General features: G+C 36.9%; 1 protein-coding gene across 1 annotated transcript; it reads left to right on the plus strand.

Annotated features, from left to right (window-relative positions):
- The first annotated feature begins 4,730 nt into the window (after positions 1-4,730).
- LOC120088722 (terpene synthase 10-like) lies at positions 4,731-9,237 on the plus strand. The gene is made up of 7 exons (XM_039046154.2): positions 4,731-5,049; positions 5,630-5,915; positions 7,064-7,442; positions 7,624-7,842; positions 7,990-8,128; positions 8,233-8,481; positions 8,576-9,237. Exons 1-7 carry the CDS (start codon positions 4,732-4,734, stop codon positions 8,870-8,872), a joined length of 1,887 nt encoding a protein of 628 aa, XP_038902082.2. The 5' UTR covers position 4,731; the 3' UTR covers positions 8,873-9,237.
- The last annotated feature ends 13,464 nt before the right edge of the window (positions 9,238-22,701 follow it).

Consider the following 22,701-nt stretch of genomic DNA (forward strand, 5'->3'; position numbering starts at 1 on the left):
GGGGTGCTAGGTAGATTATGGAGGCTGCTCAGGCCGAAGTGGAGAGGGATCTGTTTTCACAGTTGGTGTGTGCGGAGGCGGCTCAGGCCATTGAGGTTTTCTGGTCAGTGGCTAGGTTGGAGGAAGTGTCGCTCTGACAAAAAGCTAAGGTGAGGTGCTTGGAGTTAGGTGATATGAACACGATGTTTTTTCATCGTTGTGTTCTTTCTCGTCATAGTTGCAATGGTCTGCTGTCAGTTGTGGATGCTGGAGGTACTCGCCAGATGGTACATGACAGAGTGGTAGGGGTGGCAGTGGATTTCTTTCGAGGTAGTTTGGGGAGTCAGCCTTTGGGGTATAGGGATCTTATTGCCCGGATTGGGGATATTATACAGTTCAGCTGAACCATGGAGCGAGTGGAGGCGCTTGGTCGCCCAGTGAGTGGGGATGAGATTTAGAAGGCTTTATTTTCGATGAAGTCTGGGAAGGCTCTTAGGCCTGATGGGTTTTCGGTGGATTTTTACAGATCTGCTTGAAGGGTGGTTGGGGTTGATTTCTGTGATGCCATGCTGATTTTTTTTTAGTCCTATTAACTGCCCGATGGAGTTAGTTCTACTGTTATTTCTCTTATCCCTAAGAGGTCGGGAGTAGATCGTATGGAGGACTTTCGTCCTATTTCATGTTGTAATATTGTATATAAGTGTATCTCGAAGGTCCTTGCTAATAGATTGCAGTTGTGGTAGCCTTCTGTCATTAGTGGTAACTAGTCTACATTTATTTCTGGCAGGTCAATTTTTGATAACATTTTGTTGTGTCAAGAACTTGTGGGGAGCTATAAGTTAGATAGAGGGAAGCTCATATGTGTGCTGAAGGTTGACTTGCAGAAGGCCTATGATTCGATCAATTGGGATTTCCTGTTTGGTGTGTTGCATGCTATTGGTACTCCCATTTAGTTCATTAGCTGGGTAAGGGCTTGTGTTACTTCGTCGACTTTCTCTATGATGAATAATGGGTCTCTTGAGGGGTTTTTCCTAGGGAGGAAGGGGTTGAGGCAGGGGGATCCGTTATCTCCCTTTTTGTTTATGTTGGTGATGGAAGTGTTGTCTTAGTTGTTAAATAAGCATCCTGAGTCGTTTAGGTTACATGATCGGTGTGAGCGTGTGAGCTTGATGCATCTGGCCTTTGCTATTGATTTGATGATTTTCTGTGCAGCAGAGAGGGTGTCTCTAGAGTTTGTGAAGCAAGTTCTGGTGGAGTTTGCAGAGTTGTCTAGGTTAGTTACGAATGTGGGGAAAAGTTCCATGTTTTTAGCGGGAGTGGATTCTAGTGTTGCTGGGGATCTTGCTGCATTTATGGGGTTCAACCTTGGTTCGCTGCCTATTAGGTATCTAGAGTTACCTTTATTGGCTGGTAGGTTGAGGGCTATGGATTGTGCGTCGTTGATTCAGAAGATTACAGCTCGTATTAGAAGTTGGGCAACTCGTTCCCTTTCTTTTAAGGGGAGGTTGCAGCTTGTTAGGTCTATCTTGCAATCCTATCAGGTGTTTTAGTGTAGTATCTTAGTGTTACCTGCATGTGTAACTCATGAGGTTGAACATCTATTGTGAAGCTATTTATGGAGGGGTAGTATGGGGGGTCAAGGTGGTACGCGGGTGGCTTGGGATGAGGTGTGCGTGCCGAAGGGTGAGGGAGGGTTGGGTGAATCATGTGACTTTATGGAACCAGGCTGCTTTTATAAAGCTGCTCTGGCTTTTTTTTATTTAAGTCGGGCTCATTATAGGTGGCGTGGATGGAGGCGTATATTTTGCGTGGGTGGTTTGGTGTGAGGTTGGGAAGTCTTGGTGCTTGAGGGCTATCTTGCAGTGTAGAGATAGATTCAAGTATCTGGTTCGTTTGAGGTGGGCAATGGGAGGTCATGCTTTGTATGGTGGGACCCTTAGTTTCCGGGGGTACAATTTTGGATACATATGGCTTTAGGGTGGTCGGTGATGCAGAGAGTAGTTTGGAGGTGCGGTTGTCTTAGTTTATGGATGGTGAGGGAGGTTGGAGGTGGCCTACAGTGTCATGGGAGTTACTCGAGATCTAAGGTCTTATACAGGCAGTGGGGGCAGGTCTTTTGTGGTCTGGGGGTGGTGTTCCGCGTCATTCCTTCTCTGCGTGGTTAGTTGTGAGGGACAAGCTAGACATGCGGGATTGGTTGAGAAGGTGGAGTGTGGGGGGAGGGGGGGGGGGGCGTCTGGAGTCACAAGATCATCCATTTTTTGAGTATGAGATTGGGAGAGAGGTGTGGTCAGGGGTGGTGCATCAGTTGGGTTCGTCTCATCGAGTGGCAGGATGGGATTTAGAGTTGAGTTAGGTGTGCGAGTGGGGTCGGGTAAGGGGGTGTATAGTAAGTTGTGCCATGTCTTCTGGTGTGCTTCCATCTACTACTTCTGTCAGGAGCGTAATCGCCGGCTCCATGGGGGTCGGCCAAGGACAGTCTCTGCTCTGTTTCATCTTATTATCTCTAAGGATTGTGCTCGTGCTATTTCCCAGCGGCTTGACCTTCTTGGTTTTATCTAGTTTTCTTGGTCTTCATTTTGTTTTTGCTGTTGGTCTTTGTTTTGCTGTTGGCTCCAGTTGTTGAGCCTTTCTTTTTTATTCTCTGTTCTTTGTCTTATTCCTTGGTGGACTGTGATGTTTTACGTTTGGTTTGGCTTTGTTTCTATCGAGCCCTGTCTTGGCTTTTGCTTGTTGCTTTATTGCCTTGATCCCAGGCTGTGGGATCCTCCTTGTTGATATATATATATATATATATATATATATATATATAGAGAGAGAGAGAGAGAGAGAGACGAAAAGTATGTATGTAGTTGAAAACTATGTAACATATATATAAAAAAAACTATAAAACGAAAATTTTTTTTCCTAGAACATTTTCCAGCAAGAATTAGTAAAAGATAGAGATTTGTTCTCTGATGATCCTCCAAATTTAGAGGAAATGAAAGTGAAACTGTTGAAAAAATGTGATGACATTCCATTGGCTGTTACGATGATGAGGGAGATTTATTTTTTTTAAGAAAAAATCAAGGCATAGTAAAAATATAGAGCAACAATAGGAAGAAGAAGAAAAAAGAACATGATAATGAAATTCGTGGAGAAAAATTAGCTAGAATCAAAAGTTTTGATTTTGCTGTAGTTTCTCATTTTCTTTAACTATATTTCTACAAGAAAAGTATTGAGTTAATTGTTATTCATTGCCCAAAAGAAGAAAGAAAGAAAGAAAGAAAGAAAGAAAGAAAGAAAGAAATGTTTTAAAAATTAAAAAGAAAAAATTGCAATCTATATTTTATTCAAACAAAGATGGGTAGAATTATTGAATAAAAAAGTTTCAAAACAAAAATAGTAACCATAAAAGCATAATATTTAGAGTTCAAAAAACTGCATCAGATACCTAGACATATGAACTCAACTCTGTACCCAAACACAGATATATGAACTAGACCAAATAACTCTGCACTCTCAAGCACAGACATATGAACCCTAGACATATGAACTCCAAATATCTTATCTCGATTCAATACCCCAAATAACACCTTAAATTAATTTATCTTTATATGATTCTAACATGTGTATGCTCTTTTGTAAATCACTTTTTGAAGATACGTCATTTAATGAAGAAAGCAATAATATCTATGAAAATTTAATAGTTCCATGAATCGATGACATGTGGCAGCGGATGGTTCATCCAAACGTGAGAAGATAAGGTTCATGTGATGGGAGTGAATTTGTAAGTGGACACGTTTTTATTACGGCTGTTTTGGAATTAAATTCCAAATAGCTCTTCATTGTACCACCCCACTATTTATTTTTATTTTATTTTATTAGGTTCTTTTCTTTTTCCCAAAAACCTAAGATTAGGTGTTTTAATGCAGTAAAGACGAGCAGAAACACGTTGTATGTTGGTTCAACTAGCTTACTTAGGTAAAAAAGTTAAGAATTGAGAAAATTATTTTCCCTTGATTGATTGGCATGATGGCAATAAACAAATGTGTTATTATTTTATATGGTAATCACAATAGTTTTACTATTATGACCTGGTAGAGTCGAAGGTCCTGTAAATAACTCAAGAAGAAGACTATAATATCACTTATTAAGGACAACTCTCGACATATCACCATAAGGTATAAGCTTTGTAGCTTTGATTTTGTGGTTCAACTCAAAAGACGTGTAACGAAAAACAATATAATGAAGAGAATTTCGCAAAAGATGGAAACAAGAAAAAAAAAAATTATAGGAATGATCAAATGCTTCAATTGTATTATATTCATTGAAGTAGAAAGATTACAAGTATTTATAGATAAATAAAAAGTTAACTACTAACACTAATTTATATCGCATTCATTTAAAGGAAAAAATTAATTCAATTACTTGCAACTTAAGTTTACATTAATTTTGAATAAAACATCGTATAATTAGAGATAGTTATCTTTACTTATATATCTACTATCTTTCGAATGTCTAATAAATATGGAATTTTAATCACATCTCCACTCCAACCCTAATTTCAGTCCAAAAGATTTAAATCTTCTCAACATATTAATCCATAGATGTTTTCCATTGTTTTTTTTTTTTTTAAAAAAAAAAAAAAATTTAGTTCATATTATTTTCTACCTGACCTCCAAAAGATTCCATTTTTTAAAAAATTTGAAAAACGTGTCCCACTTAAATATAATTAACATCTGAAGGACGTTTTTTTAAGCCCTAGAATTAATGTACAAAAGCAATAGACTTTCTTCTAGTTCTCAACAACATACACAATATTCAGACATAAAGGCATTGGGAGAGATTTGTTTTGTGAATATGACAATGGCTCTTCTTCATCTTCCTCTTCTTTCCCCCATCTCTTGTTTTACTTCCACACAAAATAGTCTTCCTTCTCATCCTAAATTTTATGTTTTTTCCCAAATGGTTAAGCAATCGACCCTAGTTCGAAAAGCTTATGATGATTATGTCGTTCGACGATCTGCAAATTACGAACCTCCTATTTGGAAGCATGAGTTTGTTCAATCCTTGAAGAGTGGATTCATGGTGATGTGCCGATAAGATTTATTACTTTTATGTTATGGTTTTCTTTTTCATGTTATTTTCATCCTATTTACCCATAACAATGGTATATTTTAAATTTCTTTTTTCACTTGTTATTTTACTCATATGATTTTCTTCATAGGAGCATATTGATATAATTTAGTGCACTACTTATTATAATAGCTTGTTCCATTTGAAACCATTTTTCAATGGTTTGAAAATACATTTTTTTAAATTCCTTAACACGATTTCTCAAGCAATTGAAAAGTCGTTCCAAACATGTGTCTTAGGTCTCTATACTTTGAAAATGCCTATTTATGTCGATAAATATTTAAAATCACATTCTTTAACGGAAAAAAGAAGATCGAAAGTTCTTCAAGTAAAAAAATAAAATGAACCCTAAAATGATGGAAGAGTTTTATTATTATTGTGGTTAGTTTCATAATGGAGGTCAAATATTAAACCAAGAAACTACGTATGAAATCGTTTGGAGTTGACGTGATTTCAAGACTTTTGAATTAGTTTTTTATGTTGTGGTTGGATGAACCTTGATAATAATTTGAAGTGATATGTTATATTTCAGGAAAAGAAGTGTTTAGATCGAAGAGATATACTAATAAGAAAAGTGAAAACGATACTCAACGAAGAATTATTGGTTAATGATATTTTGAAAGGATTGGAGGTTGTTGATGAATTGAAAAGGTTGGGATTGTCATATCACTTTCAAATGGAAATAAATCAAATATTAGAGAGTATGAATGAAAAATTCCAAAATGGAGGAGAGGGTTTAGAATGGAAAAACAAAAGCTTATATGCTACATCTCTTCATTTTAGAATTTTAAGGCAACACGGCTATCACATCTCTCAAGGTAACACATTTCGTTCCCAACTTTTTTTGGTCACCATTTTGTTTTCTTTTTCTTTTACTGTTTCATTACATTTGGTAATAATTTAATTTTGTTTCCTTCAACGCATGGTAAGTCTCTCTCTCTCCAGCTTTTTGCTATCTTCAAAAGAATAAATAAAAAAATAAAAGCTCATTGATATGAAAAATTATTTTAAATAGTAAAACTATAGAAAATATTTACAAGATATAGCAAAATTTTAGAATTATCAATGATAGACGTTGATAGATACTGATAATTTAAGTGATAGAAGTCTATCAGTGTCTATCAGTATCTATCATTGATAGTTCTAAAATTTTGCTATGTTTTATAAAGAATTTGGTTCATTTTTCTATATTTAAAAACAACCCTATTGGTAATCTTCAAAAAATAAATAAAAATCAAGAAAATCTCTATGAAAACTCTCTTTCTAAAAAATTTTAGGATGGTATTCAAATATAACAAAACAAATCAATATATTTAAATGATATAGTAAAAATTTACTGTCCTATCTACGATAGATGACGATAGATTACTATTTGTGTTTGAATCTATCGTGATTTATCACGGTCTATCACAAATATACTTTGATACTTTGATATATATGTAAACAATCTATCGTGATTTATCACGGTCTATCACAAATATACTTTGATACTTTGATATATATGTGAACAATATTAGCAGTTTTATCATTTAAAATAATGTCTCAAATTTTTATGTCTAATTTGTATTTTTTTTCCCCCAACTTATCATTGTTTTCCAACACATCTTTATCTAAAACTCTCATCTCTGACATATCTTTTATATATTTTTTTATTGTAAAAAGAAAGGGGCACCACAAACCAAAATGGATATGAAACAAAGCTTAAAATTTATTTTATGATTTTTGTTTTTTATAATTATATATATATATTTTAGGTTGAACAATATGCGAGGTGAGGATTTGAAACTGATCCTTGATCGTCTTTAATTTTGGACATATAGTCAAGAGCAATTAGAATCTTAATTAGCCGTTTTCTAATATACCATATATAAGGATTTTTTAAAACAATTTACAACAGTATATATTTTTTATAAAACTGGTTAAATTCTTAAAACTAAAATTATTATTATTCATTGATTACATGCAGATGTCTTCAAGGAGTTTGAGGATGAGCTAGAAAATTTGGATAGTAATTGTGAAGAGAAAGCTAAAGGAATGTTATCATTTTACGAAGCTTCCTTCTTAGCAATGGAAGGTGAAAGCTTTTTGGTTGAAGCCAGACAATCTGCCGTCCAACATCTTTCAAAATACCTTAAATCCAATAATAACGATGAAATAATTTGTACTATGATAAGCCATGCTCTCCAACTCCCATTTCATTGGAGAATGCCAAGATTGGAGGCTAGATGGTTTATCGATGTGTATCGAAGAAAACCCGACTCAAATTCGGTGTTGTTGGAATTAGCCAAGTTAGACTTCAATGTTGTTCAATCCATACATCAAGATGACCTAAAAGATGTTTCCAGGTAATAATAAAGGTCTATTTGGAATGATTTTCTAAACATCGAAAAAACTATTTCTAAGTTTTTTTTTTTTTTTTGAAAGTCCCTTTTTATATTCTTTCATTTCTTCATTCTCATTTATCTTTACTAAATTGTTTCTTAAACATTGAATGATATTGTAGTGGTTGTTTTGGTCTGTATGAAGGTGGTGGAAGAGAACAGGGCTTGGAGAAAAACTTGAGTTTGCAAGGGATAGATTGATGGCTAATTTCTTTTGGTCTGTGGGAATGGGATGTGAACCTCATCTTGGATATTTTAGAACAATGTCTACTAAAATTGCTTCATTAATAACCATTATCGATGATGTTTATGATGTCTATGGAACTTTGGACGAACTCGAACTTTTTACTGATGCCGTTGAAAGGTAATTTCTAGCCACGAAATCGAATCAAATTTAACCAAAGAATGTGGTTAAGTTTGAGAGAAAAAAACACCTTTTCATCCTGTCATTAAGTTTTGAGTATACTTCGCATTTATTAAATTACACTAAAAATGCTTACTATACTTTCAGATGGGATATTGGTGCAATTGATTCATTACCAAACTACATGCAAATATGTTTTATTGCTCTCCACAACACCATCAACGACATGGCTTTTGATGCAATTAAGGATTATGGAGTTAATGTCATTTCATATTTAAGAAAAATGGTAAATATTTTTTTTTGTTTGATATAATTTTATGCTAATTGGAAACTTATGTTTTATATTATTAACAAATCATATCTCCTTACACATTAATTAAATTGTTGTAGTGGACAGATTTATGCAAATCATTCTTGATAGAGGCAAAGTGGTATTACACCAATTATAAACCAACATTCCAAGAGTATTTGGACAATGCATGGATCTCAGTTTCAGGATCTCTTCTTCTCCTTCATGCTTATGTCTTTGCAACAAACTCAATAACAAAAGAGGCTCTGGAATGCTTGCAAGATTATCCTCATATTATTCGATATTCATCAGTCATCTTTCGTCTTGCCAATGACTTAGCTTCATCATCGGTATTTCTTTTAAAATATATTATCCTACTTGTATAAACTATTATTAAATATATCTTAATATTGATAATGAAATTTTTATGAATTATATATATAGGATGAAGCAAAGAGAGGAGAAGTCGCTAAATCTATCCAATGTTACATGAATGACACGAGTGCCTCAGAACAAGAAGCACGACAATGTATAAAGGATTTGATTATGGATTCATGGAAGAAATTGAATAAAGAAGTTCAAACTTTGAATTCTACGCAATTATTCTCTGAGGGTTTTGTTGAAATTGCCTTAAATCTCGCTAGAATTTCTCACACAGTCTACCAACATAGAGATGGCCACACTGTTGAAGATCATGAGACCAAGGAGCGTGTATTATCCTTATTTGTCAAGCCTGCTTAGATTCATAAAAGTCAGACTTCAAATACTGCAGTTGAATGAATGTGCGGTTAAGAACAACGAACTTCTACAAGTGTATGATATTGTCCACTTTGAGCCTACATCTACATAGTTTCTCTTTTGGTTTTACCCAAAAGATCTCATCACAATAGAGATTATTATTCACACTTATATACTTATGATCATCCACTTTCCTAACCAATGTGAGACTTTATGTTTGTACACCTAACACGTGCATAGAATCAAATAGTTAGGAACATAGTTTAATTTTAGATTGAAAATTATGTTTAGATTTGTGTCCTAAAGACTTGTAATTAACGTATGTTTTTAAATAATTAATATGAGGCTCGCAAGGCATGTTAGAATGAGATATGCGCTAATTACCATCATTAATGACTATTCTGTAAAACAAAAGACTAGCATGTTCATTTACTTGATCATTAATATTTTTGTTTTCCACACTCTTATATAAAATCACTTTAAAAATCTATCTAACTCTAATCTAAAAACATAAACAAAGAAAAGAACTATGCAAAAATATACTAAAAAAAATAAAAGAGAACTAAGAACTCTATTATGAGTTTTGAAAACTCTATTATCTTCATCAACAGTGGAGAAATAGGATATTGGAGGACTGGTGCAACTCATCGAATGGTGGTGGAGGAGTGGTCCTGCTCATCGAAACAAGAACCTTCGATGGGTTATCTTTCTTGGCTTCTTTTTTCAAAGTTTCATGTATATCAAATCCCATATTCCTTATCATGCTTCACCATTCCTTTGAACGTGGCTTGCTTGAGGGGTGGAGGTCCCCAATAGGCTGTTAAATGCTTGCCAAGATTCTTGAGTGGAGTGTGTTGAATGAGAAATTTTAGACCAATCACAAGTTGCCACGTCATTTACTAAATTAATGATGAAATTCCAAATCATTAAATTTGGGCTCAATTAGGAGTTGACATATGTTCTGAATTGAAGTTGAAGACAAATTTCGATGACGCCACGTGGTTTTATCATGACCGTTGAATAAGATAAGATTAATTAGAATCAATTTGATATTATTATTTAGGTCAAAGTCCAACTAAGTCCAAAAATAGGTTGAATTTGACTCAAATATCAAATCAGACCTAAATCTGATTAATTGGGCCCAAAGGCCAATCCCATGGACCAACCAAGCCCAAGTCCAACTAATTGAGTCCAAAAGCCAGGCTCATGGATCAACCAAGCCCAAGCCCACCTGTGAACTCTATAAATAGATAAGCTTTCCTCATTTGGAGGGGTCGGCAATTCTATACTCTAGAGAGCTTATAGAGAATTCTTTACTCCTTGACTCCTGAAACTGACCACACCTGAAGACTAAAGTCCTTCGAAGATATAAGCATCCTGAAGACTGAAGTCCTTTGAAGATGTAAGCATTCTGAAGACTAAAGTCCTTTAAAGATACAAGCATTCTGAAGACTGAAGTCCTTTGAAGATACAAACACTCTGAAGACTGAAGTCCTTTGAAAATACAAGCAATTCTACATTTAGAGAGTCCAAAGAGAATTCATCAACAAGCAGAAGATTCCCAAGACTCCTAAAGCAGCACTCTTAGAAGATAGAAGACCCTTAGAGACTGAAGTCCTTCGGAGATACAAGTATTCTTCCAAGACTTCAACTCCACGATCATCACGCGCTTCGCTTCCTTAAATCATGTGTACACATTCAATTGAGAGAGAATCAGAGGATCAAATACTAGAGATCGAACCACATCGCATCAAATCAACTTCAACATCAACACCAACTTAAGTTCAACTCTATGAAACAAGTTTCTCCGAAAGCCTCGTGCGAACACTAATCCTCCAAGAGGATCAACAAGCCCAAAGGCCGATCATCCAAGAAAATCAACAAGTCCAAAGACCAATCCTCCAAGAAGATCAACAAGCCTAAAGGTCGATCATCTAAGAAGATCATCAAGTCCAAAGGTCGATCATCCAAGAAGATCATCAAGCCCAAAGGCCGATCATCCAAGAAGATCAACAAACCCAAAGGTCGATCACCCAAGAAGATCAACAAGCCCAAAGGCCGATCACCCAAGAAGATCAACAAGCCCAAATGCCGATCACCCAAGAAGATTAACTAGCTTAAAGTTTATAGTTTATAGTTTATTTTGAAAGCATCAAAATACTGTGTATTAGAGATTGTACTCATTTTCTACAAAATTAATACAAATACAAAGTTCAAGTTCCACGAAATAAATTTCTCTTGGAATCTCATGCAAACAGAGTGTACCTACAGTTAGCGAATATTGATTAATTTGGTTTATGAGTTTAGTAAATTAATCTCATATCGTTGGAGCTTCTGATCTATAGGTTCATGAGGTTCCCTTCCTAGCTCGTAAAGGGAATTGAGGTAACTATATCTTGAATTTGAAATGTTCAAATTCACTTAGGGAAATAATATAATGTATAATGATACATTATAATATAAAGTTTATATTTTAATTAAACTTTATAATATAAATTAAATTTTGGATATGATTCAAAATTAACTTATGAGAGAACTAAATATTTGAAGGAGCTCAAATATTAATTTTAATATAAATTGGATTCATATTAAAACTATAGGTTAAAACTAATGTGTTTTAGACGTACATTAAAACTATAGGTTATGAAAGAAATACAATTGGATATGATTCGAATGTAGACCAAAATTAAGTATTTTATATTTAATTTCGTAATTATTTAATTGGAGAATTAAATGATTATTTGATCAAATCAAATTAATTTAAATTCTTTGTAGTTAAATTAATTGAATTAAAACTATAGGTTATGTGAGAGATGTTTCATTTAAATATGATTTAAATGAAATCATTAATTAAATAATTAATTATTATTTATTAATTTAATTAATTTAATTAATTAATTAGAAAGATAACTCCCACGTAGGGGAGTTATCTGTATCGTGGGTTCTTCACGTTCATGCTCTATCTCTCCTGTTGGTTTAGAGACTTGCAAAATGTAAGTTTTGCAGGTGAATTGTGATTGATTTTAGAAAATGCAGAAAGGTTATGTGAAGTTTTTTTTTTTTTTTTTTCCATCTCCAGAAACAAAATAATTCCCCTACTCTTTTCAATCATTTTTTGTTTCCACAAATCAAATTTTACCTCAAGAAATCTTAGAAGATAGAGAGGCAACTCTTGTGGTGTTGATCGTGAAATCAATTGGAGAATTGGATTTTGTTTAATTGTTGAAGGTGAGGTTTCCTTTCCTTTCTCTATAGAATAATTTATGCATGCTTAACCTAGATTACAAATATTTTACAATAGGCTGTAATTTTGTTAGTCTGTAATTTTTTCTGAATTTCCCAGGGTGGGTATTTCATAAATCCTAAATCAATAACGAGTTTGTTCTGTGATTTTCACCGTGTTAGAGCTTTCATCCCTACAACTAGTAATAGAGCCATCTCGTTTTATTAATTTAGGTTTTTGAAATTTTCACTGGGTTTTTTCATTATTTACGGTAATTTATGACTATAGATTTTCATGTTTTGATTCGATCAAATTTGTAAAAGCCCCTACCTTTTTTGTCATTGATCATGAAATTTTATGTCCTCTGTAAGTCTGTGTCTAGAATTAGGGTTGAATTTGATGAAGATCGAGACTAATTTTGGCCAAAACGAAGAATAGTCAAAGAATTTGCCTAGAAATGTAATCCGGTGTCGCAGCGTTGCAACCTTGCTCACGGTGTTGCAACGCTTCGACAATGTGATGCTAGTTTTGTGTTGCACGTGATTCAACTACAGTCCAGGGTGGTTCGGTTCAATACGGTTGGTTGAAAGTTGGTTTTGTCCAATTTTGCACTAGGTTGGCTCCATTCTTGGTTTTGGGATCCGGTTTGAAGCGGTTTAGGTCGGTTCTAGTTGATCTGATCTAGTTTTGGAGTGGCAGAAGCTTATTCTAGGATAAAAATAGCATAATTATTATAATTTTTCGCTTTATTTTATCTTAGGGCCAAATTAAATGCTTTTCTATTTAAATGCTTTATAGATGTCATTTAGATAAATCCCATCATAGCAGTTAAGCATATGCATATATTTTAAATATGTTATAAGTGTTATAATGTATGCTTTTAGTGCATGATTTGGATATGATTTCATGAGTTATTTAATATATTTTGATATGTTAAATATATGAAATTGGAAAAGCATGATGCATGACATTACTTAGGTAAATATAAAGAGTTATATTTATTAATGTCTTGTCTATGCTTGATGAATTTTCATGAGTTTTTTTAATATAAGTGTTATATTAATAAAGTTGAAATTCAATTTGCATTGAGCATGACACATCCATAGTTTAATATAATTGTTATATTAAAGTCATGAAATGCATGTAATTTGGTTTCTTGTTAATTTGAATTTGATTGTTAATCAAGTAAACCATAGAAAGCATGATTATAGGGCTAATAATTAATTTTGTAATAGTTATAAAATTAATATTTAGTAACTTTCAACTTATAATAAAGAGTTGCATTGCAAACTTAGGATCTTAGGGAATTGAAATTAATTTTTAAATGTTTATAATTAATCTAGACCTTAGATCACATTGAGTCTAATGAGATTAGGATTTCATCCTATTAGTTTTAATAGATATAAAATATAACTAATAGGACAAACATAACTCTAGGTTATAAAGGAACTCTACCGGTAAAGTTCTGTCTAGGTTGGAGATTCTTAAGATGATGATTTACGAAACACATCCTACTTGGGAACTGTCACACCCCCTCTAGCCTTAGCCCCCAAGACTTGGAAGGGAGCGTGAGGATACACCAATAGTATCCATTAAGATTTTACATGTTTACAACACTCTATCTACTTTCATACACATAGTTCAATTTCTTAAATTCTTTATTACATGATCTGAGTCGTGCCCTAAGAATTTACCAAGTCCTGGTGTAATGGTGGTTAGTAGACTCCTTCCTGGAGGAAGGGGGGGGGGGGGGGGTATAAGAAAACATTTGAAAGAGTGTGAGCTACTAAGCTCAGTGAGTGGTTCTTTTAAAAATAATAATCACTTTACAAATCATATTTTTAGAAAATCAATCACATAATCATAATTCCAGTATAATTTATGCATGATCATGTATATATTCATTCAATCACATCCTCCAGTTCCATGCTATACGTGGTATGCTGATATCATGGACACATTATCAATCATCACAACTTTTATAGAAACTTTCCTATAACCCACTTTTCCCGCCAATGTGCACACCGACAATTCTTTATCCTGCTAGTCATGCTTAGGTACTAGACTATATTTCCCACCGGTCGTCACCGACTATTATTTCCCGCTGACCGAGTCTGACTATATTTTCCCGCCAAGCACCTTTTGTTAGGCATGCTAACTTATGTAATCTGGGTATAATCTCAGTTTCCATAGCAATATCGCAAACAATATCATGACAATCAATATAACATCATAAACATGTATTTTGTACTTATATATGCATATATCCAAATATCAACGCATAAAACTAAGTAAATACTCACCGTACGCAAGTTTTCCCACAAAATCACCTCCAAACTACCTTCCTGTGAATTCCTCCATATCAATGGAAATTCCTTAATTAATACTTGTTATATCAATAAATAATATCAAACTAGTCAAAATACCATTATATAATGAAAATACCAGTTTACCCTACTCAAAATTAGCCAAAATACCAAAATTAGCCTCTTTAGAGGTTCTTTGGACCGAGATAGGTAGCTGGGCGTTGGGCACTGCACAAGGGGCTGGCGCATTTGGGTGTGCGCTGGGCGTGATGTGCCGCACGGGGGAGGCTGCTGCGCTGGGCTGGCCCACGGGATGCGTTGAGCGAGGCGCGCATGGACGGACGAACGTAGTGCTGCGTGTGCGCAGGGTGTGGGCTGGCTGTGCGTTCGGCTGACTCAATGCCTCACCAACGCAACCTTGCTTCTTTTGATCTCCAATCAACTTGGCAGCTTAATAACTCAAATGTAACTCTCTAAATATGCTCTGAACACACGATTTAAGTGATGATATGAATGAATTCCCCTTGCCCAACCCCTCTATTTATAGCCATTTCAAACTCATCCCATGTTGACAACACAACTCTCATTTGTCTTACTTTGGAGCTGCCCACACTTAGTCTACCCAGCCTAGCCTTAGCCTAGCATTGAGTTGTTCTCATTTTAGCTTGCCAGCCAAAATCTCTTTTTTTGCATGAAATCTTCTTCACCCACCTCCTGCTTGGGGTGATAAGACTTTAATTACGTGAAATCTCCTTTAGTCACCTCCTACTAGAATTTTACGTGATCCTCCTTTTGCCACCTAAATTACTTAAATACTTCACATATTTCTCTACTTAAATTTTTTAAGACTTATACTCGTATACCCTTGGCATTCTCCCTTGAAGTTTTCCATCAATTAGCCTTACCTTTTATCCTTAACGCATAGCAATTCACCCTTCCTTCATCAAAGTCTGATTTAGCCAACGCATGAGTTGGTCATCACCAACGCATAGGGTGGTCACTCACCCTCGACGCATGACTTGCTAGGTGGTGCTTGCTCGGCCTACTAAGCATGGACGCATGGTGCTGACCATTGACGCACGGTGTACTGCCTAGGCGCTTGCGTGCTTGGTCGCATGGGCGTGTTTCACCACATGGACATGCGCTTGGCATAGCGCATCGATGCATGGCTGCTTGGTAGACTCGACAGCGTTTGATGCATAGGATGGCTTGCCTGCATGCCCGTTCAACGCATAGGTAGGTGCTCGGTATACACCATCGACGCATGGACTGCGCACTTGATGCACGGCCTGTGCGCTTGTCCTCAACGCATGGCCTGCATGCTTGGCACATGGCCTATGCGTTTGGCCTTGACGCATGGCCTGCGTGCTTGGCACATGGCCTATTCACTTGGCCTCGACGCCTGGCCTGCGCGCCTAGCATGCTCACTCGACGCATACTTGCTGCCTGTGTCCCCATGGCTCATGTATGCCTTTGCGTTGATTGTATGCAACCCTTAGCCATTTTTTTTTTAAAGTTTTCTTGTTTCCATCCTCTATGCCTTCTTACGTCCAGCATGTTTTAAGCCCTTCATAGGCGTTTGGATTTCTAGTTACCTTTTGGATAATTTTTTATGTTTTTCTCCCCTTTGCTCCAATATCTTTTCTTAGGATTTTTCTTCTCTATTTAACCTCCTACTTTAGATTTAGTATTAAGGTCTTATAGGAACTAACCTAAAACTTCAGTTGAATTAACCTTAATCCTGTTAACATCCAATGTAACTAGGTTAATTAAATGGTTTAATTCACCTAGAACACTAGAGTAAATGCATTTTTATAAAAGTAATAATAGGCATGGACTTAGATAGATTCATTAGTCAGAATTTAACTATGTATAATAAAACCCTAAAATAGTATCACTTTAGTGGGAGAAAAATGGTATATGGGATATATCAATTTTTAGCTCTCACGTTCCTAAGAGTTCATATTGTGAGATCCATGCTCAGCTTTGTGTCGCCCTAGGTGTGGCCTCCCTTTGGAAAGTGTTTTCATGGGTTAATACCATGGTGAATAAGGAAATTGTTCATAGTAAGTGGGAGAACGACGTGTATCAATGTATCATACGGTTTACTCCATTAGGTTGCACCATGAGATTCCTATGTTCCACTTGCATAAGAGCGACCATCCCTTTAGAAGTCCAAATCATAGGACTTGAAACAACGCAAAATTCAATAATGGATAGGGTTTCTTAGGTTAATCTTCAACAGTTGTCTTTCCTTACGTTAGCTTGTTGAAGCGTACCTCTAGGATCCGAAAATGGTAAGGTCACACTTACATAATGAATTAAGCTAGTTAATAAATCCTTGACCGAACAACAGTAGCTAACAACTATAGGCATAAGAGTAATTCTGATATTAGTAATTAGCTGAGATTGTTTCTGTTGGGTTTTATATCCTAAAAACTTGCAGTTTGTAAAATAATAAACATTTTCTATTATCAATATACTTGTTATTGATTTCATAAATTGTACGAAAGTCTAAATGTGAAACCCAAATTTTCATTTTTCCTACTTAAGCAGGAGGAAGTTAAATTCTATGTTGAAGTGAAGGAAATTTCTAAGTGTTGAATAGATTTTCTTTGAGTAGTTTTGAGTTAAGCATTAATTGATGAAATTTGACTAAGTGTAAGGTCAAAAGGACCCATGCTTTAAGAGTTGGGAGACATTCACGCATAAGTTGGATGCATCCATATGGCTGAAGAAAGGCGCGAGGGTGATGCGTTGGTATGGTGCGAGGGCACGCGAGGGCACGAGGATGTGCTTGGACGCAAGGGTCGCGTTGGTCCCGATGGATGCGTTGGACCAGCCGAGTGTCCTATGCGTCGATACGACAGAGCATCCTATGTGTCGATGCCTTGCGACCGAGCGACCCATGCGTCGATGCCTTGCAGTCGAGGGTCCTATGCGTTGATGTTGTCGAGCGTTCCATGCGTCGATGCCAAGTGCCCATGCATGCGTCCATGCCAAGCGACCATGCGTCGATGACGAGCGAGCTATGCGTTGATGCTAACAATCGTCCTATACGTCAAGACCGTGCGACCTTGCTATGCATTGGAGGTTGACGATGGATTCGTTGGACATGGGCTATGCGATGAGTTAGGTTGGACACATGGTAGTTGGCTCTTGCGATGGTTAAGGCTTGCAATGACTAAGTGAGTTGGGTTGCGTTGTAAAAGATGCGATGGTGCTAAATTGAAAACCAAGAGGAACCAAGGGTTGCTATGCATTGATAACCGAGGCTAGCAGTATGCATTAGGAAGGATTGTTGGTCATCACCCTAGTGAATGCATATTGAGTAGGATGGACGCATATGGGGGATGAGCTCATATGGAGGACATCATCGGACATGTGGCTTGCTAGGAAGGAGTCTTAAACCTTAAGGAAATTAGGTGGATGCATAAGAAGACATGTAAAAGTTGAGGGCAATGCGTTGGTAAAAGGAGAAGAAGACACCTTGGCTTGTGCTGATGTAAGAATGCGTTGATGGTGTGAAGGAAAGACACTTGGACATGCGGCAAAGTAGGAGGTGTCGGCCGTGGAGTAATCTTGGACGCCTATAAATAGGGCCAAGGATTTCAGATGAAAACTCAAATTCTCTTCAAAGGACATAAAGAAGAGTGTGTGAAGACTAATTGGGAGAAGACTATGCGTTGATGGAAGAACGCATGCATTGGTAGCAAGACCATGCGTTGGTTAAGAAGTTCCAAGAAGGGAAATGTTGTCGGTCAGAAAAGCAGGAAGTAACATCAACTTAGAATGACGAGTTCTCCTAGAATACTCGTGCGTTTGATGTGATTTCAAAGCAATATGAAAGCTAAAAGAGTCTAGTGTTCAGGATAGGGCTGCGAGAGAAGAAGCTCCAAGGAATCGAGCTGGAAAGTGAGGACAAGACAGAAGGGTCGAGCTGCCGGGTAAGCTGAGCCAGTCTTGATATTTTAACGATTCCGGCAAAACCACGAGGCGTTATGAGCTCTGATTTTAGGTAAGCTTCCTGAGACATTTTAGAACATTTTTGCAGAAGGACGTATCTTAAAATAAGTTCTATAACTATGAGTAATCTGAGCTTTCAATTAAATCTGGATCGTAGGGTTCAAAAGGGAGCCCGAGGTGACCAAGGAACTTCTAAAGAGAAAGGTTCCTAAACAGTCAAGGTGAGTGGTTATTGTGTGTTGTATTGTTGATATAATTTCTATATATAGCTAAATATATATAGAGGATAATGTTAAATTGACATGATCAGGGATATATGTTTATTTGATTACTATGCTTGTTAAGATATTGCTTGTATGTTTGATTTGGAAACTGAAATTCTACCCGAGATGTATAGTTAGCATGCTTGAAAAGGTACTTGGCGGAAAAATATAGTCTGCTTCAGTCGATGGGAAATGATAGTCGGTGACGACCGACGAGAAATATAGTCAAGTTACCTAAGCATAGCTAGCCGAAAAATAGTCGATGTGCACATTGGCGGGATAATAGGGTACAGGGAAAGTTTCCACAGGAATTGTTGTTGTCTTAGTATACGTATGAAAGTGCTGGAGAAAATGTAGGATCATGCTAGGGATAACCAATGGTAAAGCTGGGGATGTTTTTATTATGTGATAACCAGTGGTCAAGCTGGGGTTGAATGTTTTAACCAACGGTCGAGCTGGGGATTGTCCAGCGGTTTGGCTGGAAAATAATATTGAACTTGTGGTAATGTTCTTGTTGACTATGCATTGCTTTCTAAAAGTATATTTTTATTGACAAAGTTATTTGTTTATCTAAAGGCACCACTCACTGGACTTTATTGCTCATGCTTTCCAAATGTTTTTCTTTTCCCCCTCAGGTAGCAGAAAGGTGAGAAGTTCTAGGGTGCTGCCAAGGTCAAGGTCTGCCACATGCCACAGTTACACTTCCGGAGGGTTTTACAGTTGTTGTAAATTTGTAGATAAGTCTTGGAGTTGTATAAACATTACATTGTTGTAATATAAAATGGGCCTATTTATTCAGTTGGTAGTTGAATTTGTTCATTGGTATTAGAGTTATTTCTGCAGAAGTGATGGCAGTAAGTGTCAACAAAAGGGTTGATAACTGCTGCAGTCAGGCCCTTTCTCAAGCTCAGATGGTAGTCTAGGATAGGGTGTGACACTAAATCCAATAAACTAAAACCCATGACTATTGTATGAGTACTTGAACTTTATGTGGAGACATAAGAGTGGATCGGGTTCGGGTAAATAGTCAAAATGATATATGATAAATGAATGAGGTTGGGTACCTTATTCTGGTAACACCAATTGATGCGACCTACTTTGTACTTGTTACAAAGAGTTGTAAAGTGCTACATACGATGTGATCCTAATTCGTACATGTTATGACATGAGGAGTGGGGGCGTCCTATGCAATGAGTTTACATAAGATCAGGACCATGAAATAAGTCACTCTTACTTCAGAATGCCGTTTACTGTTTAAAACTGACTATTTCACCTAGATAACCTAGGTAACTCGATCTTAATCCTGAGCTAATTATGAACTCCTGTTTATTCTGGATTGCCCTTAGATTGGCATAAATGAGGGTTTGCTCAACAGCGCTGGCTCAATAAGACTCCCATTTCAGGGGCAAGACTGGATAGATAGCTGGGGACATAGGGTGCAAGACGAAGTTCACACCTACCAGATTTAGGTATAGAAGAAAGGTTGTTCTCTCAAGTACTGAACCCAGGTTTTGAACAAGAGGCCTCACCCTCTCACTGGGATGAGAGAGTTTGGTTTAGTGATTGGATCACAAACCAGTTGTTTACTAGAGGATCAGTAGGGACTTGAGGAATAAGACGTAATGTTGGGGGTAAAATAGATATTTGACCCATTCGTTATTACGAACAACCTGTGAAGGGTCTACTTGACAATTAATCATTTGGGCATAATATATCTACAGTGAGGGGAGTGCAACTATGGGCTTTAGTGGAGTGACCCATTATGTGAAACCCGGATTTCCATTATTCCTACTTAAGCAGGTGTTAAAAGGAATTAACTAAATGAAAGTTAAGTTAAAAGGAATTAACTAAATGAAAGTTAAATCCGATGTTGAAAATAAGGAAATTTCTAAGTGTTGAGTAGAATTTTCTTGAGTAGTTTTGAGTTAAGATTTAATTGATGAAATATTGGCTAAGTATAATCTATGTGATGGATGCGTTGGAAAGGTTGTGATGGATGCATTGGAAGGGTGGTATGCATCCATACGGCTGAAGGAAGATAGTCGAGGGTGATGCGTTGGTATGGCGCGAGGGCATGCGAGGGCACGAGGATGTGCGCGGACGCGAGGGTCGCGTTGGCCTCGATGGATACGTTGGACCAGCCGAGTGTCTTATGCGTTGATGCGGCCGAGTGTCTTATGCGTCAATGTAGCCAAGTATCCTATGTGTCGATGCGGCAAGTGTCCCATGCATCGATGCCAAGCGCCCATGCCAAGTGAGCTATGCATCCATGCCAAGCGAGCTATGCGTCCATGCCAAGCGACCATGCGTTGATGCTAAGCAAGCGTCCTATGTGTCGAGGTCGAGCGGCTGTGCTAGGCGTTAGAAGTTGACGATGGCATGCACGATGGATACGTTGGATGCGGCAACTCTGTTAAGGCATAGGCCATGCGATGGGCTAGGTTGGATGCATAGTGGTTGGCTCTTGCGATGGTTAAAGCTTGCGATGACTGAGTAAGTTGGGTTGCGATGGTGCTGTGGTGAAAACCATGGGGAACCAAGGGTTGCTATGCGTTGATTGCATACTGTACATTGATGAGCCATTATGCGTTGATGATTACACTATGCATTGATGATAGATTATGTGTTAGGGTTTGTGAACGCATATGAAGTTAGATAAACGCATATGAAGGATGAACGCATATGAAGGATCAATGCATTCAAGGACGTCATCTGGACATGTGGCTTGTTAGGAGGAATTCTTAAACCTTAAGAAAATTAGGTGGATGCATAAGAAGACATGTAAAAGTTGAGGGCTATGCGTTGGTGAAAGGAGAAGAAGACACTTTGGCTTGCGCTGATGTAAGAATGCATTGATAGTGTGAGGAAGAAACATTTGGACGTGTAGCCAAGTAGGAGGTGTCGATGTTGGAGTGCCTTTGGATGCCTAAAATAAGGCTAAGAACTTCAGATGAGAACTCAATTCTCTTAAAAGGACATAAAGAAGAGTGTATTGGAAGGAGGCTATGTGTTGATGGTAAGACCATGCGTTGGTCTTGAGGTTCCAAGAAGGGAGATGCTGTCAGACAGAAAGGTCAGAAAATAGCATCAATTTGGAACGAAAAGTTCTCCCAGAATACTCGTGCGTTTGATGTGATTCTAAAGCCATCTAAAAGCTAAAAGAGTATAGTTTTCAGACTAGGGCTTTTGGAGAAGAAGATTCAAGGGATCAGGCTGGAAATTGAGGAAAAGACAGAGGGTCAAGCTGTCGGGTAAGCTTGGGTCAGTCTTGATATTTCGATGTTTCCGGCCAAACAACAAGGATTTATGAGCTAAGATTTTGCGATAAGCTTCTTGAGACATTTTAGAGAATATTTGTAGAAGGAAGTATGCCGAGATCAAGCCTATAACTATGAGTAATCTGAGCTTAAATTTGAATTTGGATCGTAAGGTTAAAAAAGGAGCCCGAGGTGACAAAGGAACTTCTAAAGAGAAAGGTTCCTAAACGATCAAGGTGAGTGGTTATTGTGTTGTTGTATTGTTGATGTAATTTCTATATATAGGTAAATATATATAGGGGATAATGTTAAATTGGCATGATCAGGGATATAAGTTTTTCTTGTTACTATGCCTATTAAGATATTGCTTGTATGTTTGTGTTGGAAACTAGAATTGTACCCAGGACATATAGTTAGCATGCTTGAAAAGGTATTTGGTGGGAAAATATAGTCGGCTTTGGTTGGCAAAAAATTATAGTCGGGGACAACCGGCGGGAAATATAGTCAAGTTACCTAAGCATAGTTAGCGGTAAAATAGTCGATGTGCACATTGGCAGGATAATAGGGTACAGGGAAAGTTTCCATAGGAATTGTTGATATATTGCTTTAATATACGTGTGAAAGTGCTGTGGAAAGGTATGATCATGCCAGGGATAACCAGTGGTAAAGCTGGGGATGTAATAACCAACGGTCGAGCTGGGGTTGATTGTTTTTAACCAGCAGTTGAGCTGGGGTTAATCCAGAGGTCTGACTAGAGAAATAATTGTGAACTTGTGGTAATATTCTTGTTGACTATGCATTGATTTCCAAAAAGTAT

Source organism: Benincasa hispida, chromosome 10, assembly GCF_027475165.1.
Source record: "Benincasa hispida cultivar pf3 chromosome 10, pf3_genome.v1.1, whole genome shotgun sequence".
NCBI classification, from domain to species: domain Eukaryota; kingdom Viridiplantae; phylum Streptophyta; class Magnoliopsida; order Cucurbitales; family Cucurbitaceae; genus Benincasa; species Benincasa hispida.

Excerpts from the sequence above, each read along its gene's own strand:
- LOC120088722 (XM_039046154.2), top strand. The coding sequence starts at position 4,732 with ATGTACAAAAGCAATAGACTTTCTTCTAGTTCTCAACAACATACACAA. Across the intron at positions 5,050-5,629 it reads CCTTGAAGAGTGGATTCATG|GAAAAGAAGTGTTTAGATCG; the intron begins GTGATGTGCCGA and ends GTTATATTTCAG. Across the intron at positions 8,482-8,575 it reads ATGACTTAGCTTCATCATCG|GATGAAGCAAAGAGAGGAGA; the intron begins GTATTTCTTTTA and ends TTATATATATAG.